The sequence below is a fragment of the Rhinopithecus roxellana genome, chromosome 11, assembly GCF_007565055.1.
Source record: "Rhinopithecus roxellana isolate Shanxi Qingling chromosome 11, ASM756505v1, whole genome shotgun sequence".
Taxonomy (NCBI): Eukaryota; Metazoa; Chordata; class Mammalia; order Primates; family Cercopithecidae; genus Rhinopithecus; species Rhinopithecus roxellana.
In genome coordinates, this window is record NC_044559.1 from 114,087,154 (window position 1) to 114,102,362 (window position 15,209).

The following is a 15,209-nucleotide window of genomic DNA, read 5'->3' on the forward strand; positions in this document are numbered from 1 at the left end:
TGAATATCTAGGAGAATATGAAAATAAATATGGTCATAGTAGTAGGAAAGTGTTTTTAAAAGTATAAACCTAATGGACAAATGGCCAGGCATGGTGGCTCATGCCTGTAATCCCAACACTTCGGGAGGCCAAGGTAGGAGGATCACTTGAGGCCAGGAGTTCCAGACCAGTCTGGGCAACATAGTGAGACCTTGTCTCTACAAGAAAATAATGAGCAGGCATGGTGGCATGCACCTGTAGTTCCAGCTACTTAGAAGGCTGAGGCGAGAGGAGAGCTTGACCCAGGCAATCAAGGCTGTAGTGAGCTATGATCGCACCATTGCACTCCAGCCTGGGTAACAGAGAGACTCTATCTCAAAAACCATAATAATGGACATAAAGCTTGATTTTTTAAAATGGGTATATGTAAGCTATTTTTAAAATGTGCTAACCACTGTGTTCAAGTATAGTTGATATATTGTTTAAGGAGTTTACAAGGTTTATGTATACTCGATCTATAGCTGCACTTTAGGCTGTTTCAGGCGATTTAATTAATTTAATCACAATACATGTTTACATGCTCAAGAAAAATTGCTGTTTGTTTTCTTTCTCCCTTCCTTCCTACTTCAGTCAAAAAGCCACTAGGCAGTGCCTGGGAGGTGAAAGCAGCTGAGGAAGGTCAGGGGATTGAGAAAATAAATAAATGAGTGGAGGAGAGTGGAAGCCAAGGTTGTCACTGTCGGAGGAGGGAGAGACAAATTCGGAAAGGGGGAAAAGAACATGCCACCAGGTTGGGATTGGAGGTATCAATGTGACCTCATGATTTTTTTTTTTTTTTTGAGATGGAGTCTCACTCTGTCCAGCCCAGGCTGGAGTGCAGTGGCGTGATCTCGGCTCACCACAATCTCCACCTCCCAGGTTAAAGTGATTCTCCTGCCTCAGCCTCCCGAGTAGCAGGGACTATAGGCACGCGCTACCACGCCTGGCTAATTTTTATATTTTTAGTAGAGACAGGGTTTCACCATGTTGGTCAGGTTGGTCTTGAACTCCTGACCTAAGCAATCCACCCACCTTGGCCTCCCAGAGTGCTGGGATTATAGGCATGAGCCACCATCCCTGGCCCGACCTCATGATATTCTATAAATACAGATATAAAAATAAACATCAATGCAAATGTGTGCATACATATTTACACTTAGACACACAGGCACATATATAGTTTGAGGGTTTCTAGGAGTAGCAGGACTGCAGTAGCGATGAACACACTTTTAACAAATGAGTGAGTGCCCTTTGTGCCACGGCGAGTGGTAATTATCATCTTGCCAGAAAATCTAGGAGCAAGTGGGAAGACATTCGAAGGATCCCCAATTGATCATCAGACTACGTTTTCTCATGAGACAAAACAAAGTAGAAACTGTGATTGTTAGGCTAGCTCATAAAGATTGTATTTATCCAAAGACACTGGAAGTAAAATACTTCATTTCTTATACTAGGAAATGTATGCCAGGTAGTATTATTTTAAGACTTCTTTTAGCTGTCCTATAGTATTTTAAATCTTACTAAACACTTTAATTGCCCTGTCTTGTTGCAAATATTACCACTACTGTAAAACAAACACACACACACACACACACACACACACACACGGGGCGGGGGGGCGGGGGGGGGGGCGCAGAGAGAGAGAGAAGAGAAAGAGATTGGGGAAGTCGTCAAATGCATTGACAGCCTTAACACAGTCACCTGAGCAAACTGCCTAGTTATTCCAAGGATGCAGCTACTCCTCAAATGATTTTTGGATCTATCTTCTGTACTGGCTTTAGAGTTCATGGTACAACCTTAGAGATAGTAAATTTTTACTCTCCTGAGTAGATACAATATTTTAAAAGAGTCCAAAGACACTAGAAGTTGGGTGATCAAACTGAGTAATTTGTAGCTGAAAAATAAAGGCATACTTATAAAGAGACTTGAACCTCCGAAGTATTTTAACCAGTAGTATAATGCAATCAGGTGTATACCTTTCCAAAGTAACTTCTTTGAGGAATAACATTAATATAGTTGAATAAGCAAAAAAAACTCATAATCACACTTCAGACATGCCATGTGTACTGGGGTCAAACGCACTAAACATTGGCCCTTCCCAAAACCTGTCTCCCACTGTCCTACAAGCTATCTAAAATACAGAATACTTTGAGCTGAGGACTGCCGGCTGCTGCTGGAGGGCCATAGGTCTACTGCAATGTGTAATTTACAGTGCCATAAATACCTGAGATGACTCTGTTTGATATGATAAACTGTCAGCTTGACTGCCACAAGGCAATAGGACATAAGTGATTTGGGGGTAAGGTTGTCAAGGAGGACCAGTCATCAAAAGGGAGACCCTGGAACCAACTCTCACCTTTGAACTGAACCCAACCCCATTCTGTTCCAGATGCCCACTTTACACAGATCAGACAAACATGGTTGCATGGTCCAAGCATGTGGTGATTTTTATTAAGAATAACTTTGGTTCTAAGAATTCCACCCTCAATTCTTTAATACTTTCCGTTAAAAACAATTATACAAGAGCAAATACAAAAAATATTAAATTATGAAAACCAATCCATTAAGGCTCCCTTTATATATATTATATACACTCAAACAAGTCAAGATTTTTCAGAGTAGAAGAATAAAGTCGACTGTTATAGCTTAGAAAGCAATGCTACTACTATGAGACTAAAAAACATTGAACTAGTTTAAGAAAACCACGCTGTGGAAAAATGGAGCCATTTGTGTCAAAAAGTGGCTCAAAGCACAAAACTACTCGGATGTTCAAGCGTCCTAGGGGTTTGGGCTGCACGGTATTAAGGGGAGAGAGGAGACTGACAGCCTGTTTGAATCAGGCTTGTGAGCCCAGGTCATCTGACAACTTCAAAGAGCTTCTCTGCCTATACATTCCACTGTTTAGCATAAAACACCACTTAACGCTATTTACAAGTCTCCTTGTGGCCAGATTTTGTACTACTAATTACAAATAATTCTGCAGATTTGAGTGAGATTAGGAAGGAAATACTTTCTTAATTAACTTCCCCTCCCAGTGAAGAATGAATTCTAGTTAAGCTCTAGGAACAGAATTGGGCCTTCTAAAGGAGCCTATCAGGGCCCTTGTGAATATGATCAAGTGGCAGAATTGCTTCGAGAATACAGATTTCAAGGTCTGACATCAAGTTAGATAACAAGATAGGAGCCAGTCCCGAATCTTCATTTTGCAAACAGCATCACTAGTCCACAGACACAAAGAAAGAACTCCAGTCAATGTGCAATCAGAAATGGGCTTTTCCAGATCATCAGTCACCACACTTTCTTCTCTCAAAAGGAAGAATGATGGAAAAAAATAGTTACCATTCCATTCTTCAAAACCAAATTACTATAGAGCAACAATTCTTCTTAAGCATTTCTCACTTTATTCAAATAATACTTGCTGATGAGATAGATAATCCATTTCAGGTATAATCAACTAACATGTTTCTCTAACTAGCAGTATATTATCATTGCATTTACTTTTGTTCCCATTCAGATTGAATATGGGCCTAATTGTCAACTGCTAACACTAAAGCATTCCCATAGAAAGCTAATTTCTACTATGCTAATTAAGGATTCAAAAGCTCTGGATCCAGCTTTCTATGAGTCTTCAAAGAAAGTATGAGCAGTCTCCACAATGCAGAAATGACTGGCTGAACTGTCTCTATGGAGAGCGTACTAAATCCTCAAAAATTCTTCCATATCACCCAGGTAAAAGGTACCGATGCCACACCAGCAGTTTAAAACTAATTTTGCATGAGAATGCTGCTGCTGTCTATAACTCGGCCCCTCTCTGAGGAGCGTGGTGCTAGCTAGAATGAGGGCACTCAGCAGCCCCTCCCTTCCCGTCAGCTGTTCCTGAGAGATGCAATATAGTAGTCATTGACATCATCCTTATCAACAGCATCATCACTCAAACAGTGGTGAAAGTCTTTCTTCACAAGAAAAAACAAAGATAAAGAAATATACGAGCATTAATCAGAAATTTTCAAAGCTTGGATTCTAATGACACTCATTATCATTAGACATTCAAATGCCATACATCTTCTGATGAAGCCTCCTTAAGAGCAATCTACACTTATTTCACATCAGAATGCCTAGTGAAATCCTCACTGCCCAGCCGGTCACCGGAACCTTCCCCACACTCCTCCTGGAGAAATGAAAAGATGTGCGGGCTTCTACTTTTGATACTGAAGCTGGGTTATATGGACTAGTTCCACTCTCTAAAGGACTGGAAGGTTATTCCATCTAAAAGAACTAGATCAGCAAGACATTTAAAAACAAAACTGAACAAAAATCCTCCTAGTAATCAAAGCAATTAACGAACGGACAGGATGTACCTTCTTGGAACTGGAATGTCACTATGTAGCCTACTATTATTACACAGAGAACCAAAAGAAATGAAAATAAAATCAAGATGGGTGTTTACAGGCTTTTAAACCTTCTCACCCTATTTCTAAATTTAGTGCCAACAAGGGTAGCGGCTGTGCTTGACATTCACGTTCCTTCTCTGGTGTTAACCGCAATATGGGTGAAAGTATAAATTAAACAAGAAAATTCTGGGTCCTCAAAATAAAATTTACAGTGGGTGAACAGATTAAATGCATTTCTATGTGATCTCACTTATCTAACAGATAACAAAAAGAGGAATTAAAAGTATTTTTTTTTTTAGCTTTTAAAAGAAAAAAGGCTTTGGGTCCCACTAAACTTGGAATGGAAGAAAAACCAAGTCATGCAACTCTCAAGAACTGATTCCAGTGTCCTCTTCCTTTTTCCTGTTCTCACTTTTTTGCTTGTTGGTTCTGTTAAGTCTCTGAACACAGGTCCATCATGCTAACTTATGTGCGGGGCACTGCCCTTCATTTGGCGAATAGGAACTGCAACCGTCACAGGCAAGGCATCCACCCAGATCGTAGGAAAATCACACCAAATCCTACTGCAAGTCAAAATTCTCTGCTGGCTGGAACATTCTCCAGGGGCTTTTGCCCTGAGATTGAGGAGGCACCCACAGACAGCTCTGTGGGGTGACACACGAGGTCTTGCTGCAGCCTCGGCCTAGGACTCCTGGGCTTGGGCGACTTCTTGGCCTGTTCTCCTGAGATTGCCTTTCACCTTCACGAACTCAGGGGCATTTTCTTGCTCTTCTTGCAATTTCTGCTTCTCAAGTTCAAGCTAAATGACATTCAGAAAAGGAAAAATTATTTACAAACCAAGCAGCCTTTCCAAATACTCCTCTCTCTTTGCATAGTCCGTGACAACTTTACTTCCCCATGGAAGAAAGTCTCTCCTGGTCCCCCACTTTTAAAAACATGGATGGACAGAGTCTGGGTAATTGTGCACAGAAACAGAAGCTACTTGGTTGTCACTGCAAACAGGACCACGAGATGACAAGAATTGAAAAGACAGGGCTAAGGAAACACATCCTGAGGTCAGCGCGTAGCTGCTCTGGAGTCCTCGTGAGGGTGAATTTCATTAAATGACCCCAGCACCCTGTGTGAATTCAGTGCCATGTCCCTGTTTTGCTTTTGCCTCTGGAATCTGTTTTAGGTACTCAGTAGGATTCTCGTCCCTGCTTTGAACATATCTGACCCCATTTGCCGACATTTGTCTCCAATATTTCTTTCATAGTATAAATGTATACACTGACACGTCTGGTAAACCCTGCCTGCTCCAACACTCCAACATTCCTCAAGATTAAAAAAAAAAAAAAAAAAGACAGCTTCCAGTCAATCCCCCTTACCTGCTCCAACTTCTGCTGCCGTTTTAATAGCTCTATTTCCAAGTCAGATTTCTTCTTCTGGGCTTCTTCTTCCTTCTGCTTTATTACTTGGTCTCGTTTTCTTTTTTCCATCACCTTCTGCAATTCTGGTTTGTTCTGAGGAGCAAGACCCCTGCAAAAAAAGTATTAACAAAAATAAAAAAAAGTTCATCTAATGGCTACATCGTTTTATGAACAGAAATTTAACTTACAGTATCAACCATGGAAAGGAGGTCTACAGAATTAGCATGATACCTACTAGGCTACAATAGGCAACATGGTGATCTAAGAAATTCACCAGCACAAAAGAAAGGCAACAGGAGATCTCCAGAGAGTACATAAAATCCATTCATTCAATAAAAATGTATTGGCCACCTGCCGTGTGCAAGACGGTAGGCTACGCAAAGAAGGGCAGTGAGGGTGGGGGTGCTCGTACGATGACTGTGATGGGTGCCCATGACGGAGACGGAGATGCTCAGGAAATCAGGGGGTTCTGCACGGAGAGGAGGCTTCCCAAAATCTAGCCCCTGACTTTTTTTTTTTTTTTTCTGAGACAGAGTCTTGCTCTGTCGCCCAGGCTGGAGTGCAGTGGCACGCGATCTAGGCTCAATGCAACCTCTGCCTCCCAGGTTCAAGCAATTCTCCTGTCTCAGCTTCTGGAGTAGCTGGGATTACAGGCGTGCACCACCACGCCCAGCTAATTTTTGTATTTTTAGTAGAGACGGGGTTTCACCATGTTGGTCAGGTTGGTCTCGAACTCCTGACCTTGGGATCCACTCACCTTGGCCTCCCAACGTGCTGGGATTACAGGCGTGAGCCACCGTGCCCGGCCTCTGGCCCCTGATCTTATGCACTAAATGCAGCCTCAAGACCAGCTAGCACAGAAATTTAGACAGTAAAATGGCCCTCAAAACCTTCCCACTCTTCATTTTTCAGATCTGAAAGTGGGTTCTTGTACATCTAAAGGCATGTCCAAGGTTATATCACTACTGAAGGATATGGCCGTGCAGAACCTTAATCCCCTAACTCTCAGTCCAGTGCGCCTCCACTGAAACCCTTTCAGATGTGCAGCTGATTCTTTACAATGAAAGCAAGTCAGCCTTCAGGGAAGTTCTACATTTCTGAGAGATAAATTAGGCAGCCATCTCTCCAAATGGGGAGAAACAAGCCAAACAGGCCATGAACTAGCCACCCTCCATCTGAAATATTTGAGAGAAGTCAAGGGAAAGACATGTCTTAGCATTTTCTCCGGTACGATCTCTGTCTAACTGTTAGCTTAAGATTTGCCTTTTCTCTTTCCTTAGGATTTCTCCTATGGCTTTCCAGAATACTGGATTATCCAGCCCACCTTTCTTCTTATTGTCTTCCTTAGTCACTTATCTTAGCCAGTCTCTGCCAACTCATAAGTAATCTCAACTTGATGTTAAAATTTACCAAGACAATTTAAAATCAAAATAGGACCAACCACCGAACAGGAAAAGCACTAACAATTTCAGGCAGCACAGGGTATAGGTAACAGTGCACACACACTCATGCTATGCACACAGGCACGTAGCAGAATAGTAATTCATGCTTTCCTGAACTGTAGGCAACGAGCACTGCTGACTCTGTCCTGGACTCCAGGATGGGCCTGAGCACCTCCCACACACCTCCTGGTCTGGCTGCTGGTGACTGCTAATCTGTAGACTAGGGACAAGGTTGTTCTTTAAAGAACTCCTATCAACTACTGTGACTCACCAACTAGGAGTCATCTGACCAACTGTTAAATAACAATTTCCAATATATGTGCTCTGGCCAGAGAAATTCAACAGCATACTCACCTTGATCCCTTTCAAGTCCACACAATCACATCTGTAAACCAATCCTCAATTGTATACTTCCTCGTTCATCTAGAATTTCTAAAAATTCTGGCACTCTCCTATCTAGATGCTTTTAAAAATCACAATAAAAACAATTCAAAGTTGTTCTTTAGAGTAAAAATCAGTATATTCCATCTTTTTTTTTTTTTTTTTTTTCTGAGACAGGGTCTCTCTGTTGCCCAGGCTAGAGTGCAGTAGCATGATCTCAGCTCACTGAAACCTCTGCCTCCTGAGCTCCAGCGATCCTCCCACCTCAGCCTCCTGAGCAGCTGGGGCCACAGGCACATGCCATCACGCCCAGTTTTTTTTGTTTGTTTTTTGTTTTTCTTTTTGAGATGGGGTTTTGCTCCTGTCACCCAGGCTGGAGTGCAATGGCGCAATCTCAGCTCACTGCAACCTCCTCTTCCCAGGTTCAAGCGATTCTACTCCCTAAGCCTCCCGAGGAGCTGGGATTACAGGCGCCCACCACCACGCCCAGATAACTTTTTGTATTTTGGGGAGAGATGGGGTTTCACCATGTTGGCCAGGCTAGTCTCGAACTCCTGAGCTCAAGTCATCTACCTCCCTTGGCCTCCCAAAGTGGTGGGATTACAGGCATAAGCGACCACACCCAGCTAGTATAGTCCATCTTTAATGACAGAGGACACACAGTCAAAATAATATATATCTCCAATTTCCCAATTTTTATTAGCAGAACTTTCCATTAAAAAAAATCTGGGCCAGGCGCGGTGGCTCAAGCCTGTAATCCCAGCACTTTGGGAGGCTGAGACGGGCGGATCACGAGGTCAGGAGATCGAGACCATCCTGGCTAACACGGTGAAACCTCGTCTCTACTAAAAATACAAAAACTAGCCGGGCGAGGTGGCGGGCGCCTGTAGTCCCAGCTACTCGGGAGGCTGAGGCAGGAGAATGGCGTAAATCCAGGAGGCGGAGCTTGCGGTGAGCTGAGATCTGGCCACCGCACTCCAGCCCGGGCGACAGAGTGAGACTCTGCCTCAAAAAAAAAAAAAAAAAAAAAAAAAAAAAAAAAAAATCTGGCCAAATTTCCAGTGAAACAAAAGAGGCAGGTGACTTTTGTGCTTTAATTATGGTTTGCTTCATACTTAATCAAGACTGAACAACAGGGTAAAAAATATGGACAGATTAAATCTTTAATCAGCACAATATAAGTTGCTTAAGAGTACTCTGTTCAAAATAAAGGTGCTATTAACCACAGGAAAAGCTGTTTTTAAGTAATCTGAATAAAGATTTACTCAGTTTCATGACTACTAAAAAGTCTTGATATAACACTATAGACAAAATTAAGGGATTTAAATTTTAGGATTAAGAATTTAGCTATCTGAATAATTTAAATTTCAAACATTTTTCTTTCCCTACATTTCACTGGCAAAATTAACTTCAACTATTATTAAATTCTCCTGGATTATGCAAAAGCTGCTGAACATTTGATGTATGACACAATTGGCTGACACTCTATTGCAACCTATGAATGGGTTTAACTATTATACAGTATTCATTTTCCTTTCAAAGATTTTACACAATAGTGACAGTAAGATAAAATATGTAGTAACAAAAAATTCAGGAAAATGGTGCTTATATGATAAATATTCTCTACTTACAGCAGTCAAGAAGTCATACAAATTTAGTTAATATTTTATCACAGTGGATTACTTAACTTTCTGTGCTGAATGGAAAAAGTCAAGCATTGTCCATATAAGTCTCTAAGTCTAAATGGAGCTGAGATAGTGTTGACAGACAGAAATGAGTTTCTCCAACTTTCATAGTTAACTACAATACTATCCCTGGCATAAGAACAGTTGGTTCTCTTTAATCAATTCTGACATATACAGCTAACAAACACTTTCAACCCCTTTATGACAGTATCACCCAAAAGCAACAGTAATTTCCAAGTTGGCTTCTTGGTCAGGTAGCTACCTGCGACTACTAAAGCAGGCAAAGCCAATTTTAAAAATTATAAAATTAGTAAGTGCTCTCTGCAGAAAAAGAAAGGTAATATACCCATATGTTAAATAAGAAAGCAAAAGCACATCCAAACCCTCTCCTTTAAACAAATCAGAGGAGTTTCACTCCATTGCAAATGTTCTATGTGAACAGTGGCCCCAAAATTACACAAAGTAGAGGCCCTGTACCCATCAACCCCTACCCATTCCTGCATCCAGAGAGAACTGTTACCGACAGTTTGGTCTATGTTCCTCCACACTTTCTATACCTATAGAAACATGCCACAGTTCTGCCACGTCCCTATTGACAGACATCTATTTGGTTTCCAATTGTTCACTATTAAAAACAATGAGGCACTGAGCCTCTGAGGACATTTATAGCTGCAAGCTTCTACAAGTAGTTCTGTTGGCTAGATTCATAGAAGCGGAATTGCTGGCTAAGCACCTGCACATTGCATATGTTGATGAGCACTGCCAAAGTGCCCTACAAAAAGGCTGCAATGATTTATATTCCCACCACCAGAGTATGAAACAACTTTGAAAGGTACATTTCACATAAACCACTAAATACATTCAAGGGCAGATGGGGCGAGTCCACATTCATTCCACATCTACCTGAACTCTGTACCTATGTATTAATAACTGAAGTCATTTCGTTAACTGGGAGAGCATTCAGCCAGGGGAACGGTCTGGGGCTCAGACCATCACAGAACAATGCCTGCCCACTTAGCCAAACATCTCCTGGCCTAATTATTTTTCTTGGGGTACAGGGAAAAGCTGACTTGAATTTCAGCCCTTGTTCTTTTTTTTCGAGGGGGCAGACTCTCACTCTGTTGCCCATGCTGGAGTGCAATGACATGACCTCGGCTCACTGCAACCTCTGCTTTCTGGGTTCAAGGTATTCTCCTGCCTCAGCCTCCCGAGTAGCTGGGACTACAGGTGCGTGCCACCACGCCAAGCTAATATTTTGGTATTTTTAGTAGAGACAGGGTTTCGCCATGTTGGCCAGGCTGCTCTCAAACTCCTCACCTCAGGTGATCCGCCCGCCTTGGCCTCCCAGAGTGCTGGAATTACAGGCGTGAGCCACCGTGTCAGGCCTGAATTTCAGCCCTTGTTCTTTAATCTTGTAATCTTCTGGTTTGGCCTGCCTCATTTACATTTCTGGTTCAGTCATTTTTACCTGCATGGATTCGAACACAAATACTTGTATCCTTTATCTCTAGAACTGCCCCTATCTTTTTCCATGCTGTACAGCAGCAAGTATTTATTGAGGAACTATTTATCTAGAAAAGCATGCCAAAAGAATGTCAGCTAAAAACCAGGAACGAGAAGCCACTGACTTACAAATATACAAGCCAAAGAACCAATTTTAGGGATATGTTTAAGTAACTGACCTATTTATTCCAAAAAGTAATTTTTGTAGAGTACAGAATCTCTCTCTCTCTAAATAATATCAGAAATATTCTTAATTTTGTTTTTTTTTTTCTTTAAGACAGTCTTGCTCTGTTGCCCCGGCTGGAGTGCAGTGGCACCATCTCGGCTCACTGCAAGCTCCGCCTCTTGGGTTCACACCATTCTCCTGCCTCAGCCTCCCGAGTAGCTGGGACTACAGGCTCCCGCCACCACGTCCGGCTAATCTTTTGTATTTTTAGTAGAGATGGGGTTTCACTGTGTTAGCCAGGATAGTCTCGATCTCCTGACCTCGTGATCCGCCCGCCTCGCCCTCCCAAAGTGCTGGGATTACAGGCGTGAGCCACCGCGCCCGGCCCTTCTTAAGTGTTTTTTTAAGGATCCCTTCAATAGTAATCTTTTCACCTTAAAAAAAAAAAAAAAAAAGTCTTTTGAAAGCTGCCTTTTTATACCACTGAGAACACCTATGGAAACTGAGAGCCTGACGCAGGGTTTTAACAGTCAGACTTAGAGGCTTCAAGACTTTAACCTGAAACTAAGCTGGGTCCCAAAGACGGTAAATAGAAGAGTAGGATTATACACTAGAAAGAGCGTAGGTTTCACAGTTAGAAGACCTGCGGGTGCTTGTTCTCTAAAGCAGTGACTTGGCCTTTAATATATAATCTCTAAAATGTAACTGGAAAACCTGTCTGAATTGCTATAGAGCTTTGAGCTAAATTTGTAGCTATGCGTAGCAAAGATATAGTCTCCACATAAACTTGTTTTATTTCCAAACGCTATTTCAAAAAACTATTACGTGATCTTAAGATGATTCCTTAAACCAGTTACCCTGAGATTACTCACATGAGTGAGGGTAATCTGAAGATAACGCACACTGGGTTATTAGAAAGAGCACTGGATGAGACAAAATGTAGGAAGACTTGTTATAAACTTCAGAAAAGTAAACAGATTTTCATTACAATACCACGCAATAATCAAGACTGGTTATTCCTTAACCAAACATACATTGTATTGATGTGACGTATCCTATAGTTCGGCACTAAAATTTAGAAATAAAAACCCCAGTCTCTAAAAAGTATACAAAATAAAAGATGAATAAAAGGAAAGAAATGAGAAATTCTCAGTCTAAAACCAGTGTATTTCTAACAAGTTTGGTATGACCTCGAAAACTCTTAAGAGATAAGATGACATACATTCATTTGATTTTGAAATCTGCCTTTTCTTTTTCTTTTTCTTCTTCTTTTTTTAATGTATTTCCAACCAGACCAAAATCCTTCAAAGAAACGGGAGAAAAAGCAATAGGAAATTCCAGATGTTGCCACATAGGAAGTGGAAGATAGATGTGACTAAGTGATCACTTACTAAGTTAAGTATTTTCATACAAGCTATTCTTTCAGTTTTTTTGTTTGTTTGTTTTTGGAGACAGAGTCTTGCTCTGTCACCCAGGCTGGAATGCAGTGGCACGATCTTGGCTCACTGCAACCTCCACCTCCCATGTTCAAGCAATTCTCCTGCCTCAGCCTCTTGAGTAGCTGGGATTGCAGGCGTGTGGCACCACACCCGGCTAATTTTTGTATTTTTACTAGAGACAGGGTTTCACTAGGTTGGCCAGGCTGGTTTTGAACTCCTGACCTCAGGGGATCCACCCGCCTTGGCTTCCCAAAGTGATAGGATTACAGGCATGAGCCACGTTGCCCAGCCTACTTTAATTTTTATAAGAAAGATATTATTATCTCCCACTTTACAGATGAAGAAACAGATCTCAAGAGGGGATACCTTGGCCAAGATCGTAAGATAGGTAAAGTTAAGTCCTACCATTTCTCTCTGACCTCAAAGCCCACGTCCTCTCTACACCATAGTACTTTAGGGAAACCCAGCATTGTCTCAGATCAGTTGAGCTGGGCAAACAAGGAGAAGAAAGAACAGGCCAAAGACAGCATGGAAGAAGCCCTTTCTCTAAAAAATGTGGAAATAGACTCAACTGCACAAATCTGTAGGTTTTACAGCAATATGACCCAAACTACTAAATACATTTTTGCAGAATAATTTGTAGCCTATAATTTAGAGAACACTTATTCTGCAAATGTTTGTTTTACTCTGACCTTTATTCTGAGTTGGAGCCCTTTCTTAGGTTTTTCTAGAAGAAAAAGTTTGAGCTAAAATGTTTCTTAGAGAACAGCTAAGTCCCCTACCTTATACTTTATAGATAAGGGAACTGAGGCCAAAGAGGTGAAGATAATCTGAAAATCTATGAGTGACAACTGCTATTCTGTTTCAGAGCCTACTAAACTGACGATCTTTCCACCAAAATGAAGACATGATTTCCCAGGCAGGACAGGATGGCTTCCAAATTCTGTTGTCTATTTTAGGAACTTGATAGTCTCATTTTGCTTTGGCCATAATAATACCAAATTCATATATTCTTCCTTCTATTGTGTGACAAAGGCAGATGGAAGCTAAAAACTTCTCTGCATTCAATTTAATATACATTAATCCAACAGCTTCCTAATAATAATGCTGGGGATAAAACAGGAGTAAGCCACATTCCCACACTCTAGAGGGAGAAATGTATTTACAAATACCTCCTGGGATAGACAGGAGTCATTAGTTCTACCTGGAGTGTAGTCAGGAAAGAGAATTGCCATAAAAATGCCCCCTTTATCCTCTTTAAAACATTTTTTTAACTAGGCCTCCCTACAATAAATTACTCTAATGCTAAACTTGATCTGCATATCCTTCAGTTCAATGGGAGACCTTTCACCAGGGCTTAGCAAAGAGTGGGCAAGTGAGCCATCGATAGTCCTACGAGATCTGAAAATAATCCTAAATGAAGCTTCCTAGTTCTTAAACTGAAAAAGTAGCCTTGCATCCTCAGTTCTCCTAGTCTCCTATCCTGCCCAAATTACTTAAAAAGCAGAGTACACCAGCCCAACATCCAAAATGATTTATGGCACAGATGGAGTTTGCAAAGTAGATAGAAGGTAAATGTTTTCCTGTCCTCCAAAATAACAATAAAGACTATGATAATAATCATTTAAAATGCTACTCAAAAACAAACAAGAACATGAGTATCCTATCTATTAAGTCTAATATGGTTCTAGAGACTTCTCCCTGCTACTGACAAATGCTGGAGTAGGCAGCAATTACATGATTCCTACACCTCCCTCAGTGTAAGGAGAAAATTCAGAGATTTTAAATTTAAGAATATATTTCTCTTCTACTTAGGACATTCTCTTATATCCTTAATCCAGCCTCTTCCATCCAAATTTGGAAACAGGCATCCATTTCAGAAGGGAACCCGGGACTGCAGGAGTCTGGAAGCACTGCCGGCCACCGCAGTGACGGCCACCTGCAGGGGACCTGCCTCATGGAGGGATAACCCAGTTCTAGGATGTGAGAAGGAATAAGAAAGCCTTAACAAAGGGCAAGAAATCAAAGAATCTTTGAAGCCTCTGTAAATACAATTAATATCATTATCTTAATATCTTAATAAAATTAAATATCATTATCTTAAAAGTCCTCTTAAAAAAAAAAACTATGCTCAAGAAACCATTTTACCTTTTTTGATTCATAAGAAGTTCTCTGTGAAGATCTTGATGGTTCCGGGAGGTTTTGACAGGATTGATCAGTTTCTGAGGCCTAATGAGTTCAGGATTGTCATCTTCTATGTAGTCTGGCTCGGCCATGATGCTTCTTGTAATGAGATATGAGTCCTTAGGGTCGATATCCTCAGGTGGGCCGCCTGAAAGAGAAAGATGAGAAATACTCATTTGCAGTTTTTGCTAAGGCTTCTCCCACACATGAAGAGGCCCACAGAGCTGTGCTCAGTATGCTAACACATGCCATCCTCCTGGGTCCACTCTGAGGTATCACTGATATATCTTCTAAAGCGCTTGGAATGTAACTGGGGTGGGGCAGGGAAGAGAATGGTGGCCTGGTCTCATCTTGCCCATGACTAAGGCCAGGGAGCCCTGTGGCCTGACTTCTATCTCTGCCACTGTCACACCTTGAGTTCCAGTCACAAAGAATGCTTCCTGCCACCCTGTCTCCGTATCAACTTCAGAACAAGCACTTGAGTATGTCAGAAAAAAGCAAGTTCAAATGAAAATTCGAACACTGGCCTACAATGGCTGCAGTTGGACACGTGTGTCAGAAAAGCGGGGCCTATAAACCAAAGCTGGCCTC

At 41.5% G+C, this 15,209-nt stretch overlaps 1 protein-coding gene across 9 annotated transcripts in view; it reads right to left on the reverse strand.

Moving 5' to 3' along the window:
* Window positions 1-2,439: 2,439 nt before the first annotated feature.
* Window positions 2,440-15,209, reverse strand: part of FAM107B (family with sequence similarity 107 member B) — a 265,481-nt gene continuing 252,711 nt past the window's right edge. For all 9 annotated transcript variants that reach the window (XM_010365958.2, XM_010365960.2, XM_010365961.2 and 6 more), the window contains 3 exons: window positions 14,583-14,766; window positions 5,777-5,927; window positions 2,440-5,208 (listed from right to left, as the gene is read on the reverse strand). In XM_010365958.2, coding sequence (XP_010364260.1) covers window positions 5,092-5,208; window positions 5,777-5,927; window positions 14,583-14,766 — 452 coding nt within the window. In that variant the 3' untranslated portion in view covers window positions 2,440-5,091. The remainder of the gene's footprint in view (window positions 5,209-5,776; window positions 5,928-14,582; window positions 14,767-15,209) is intronic.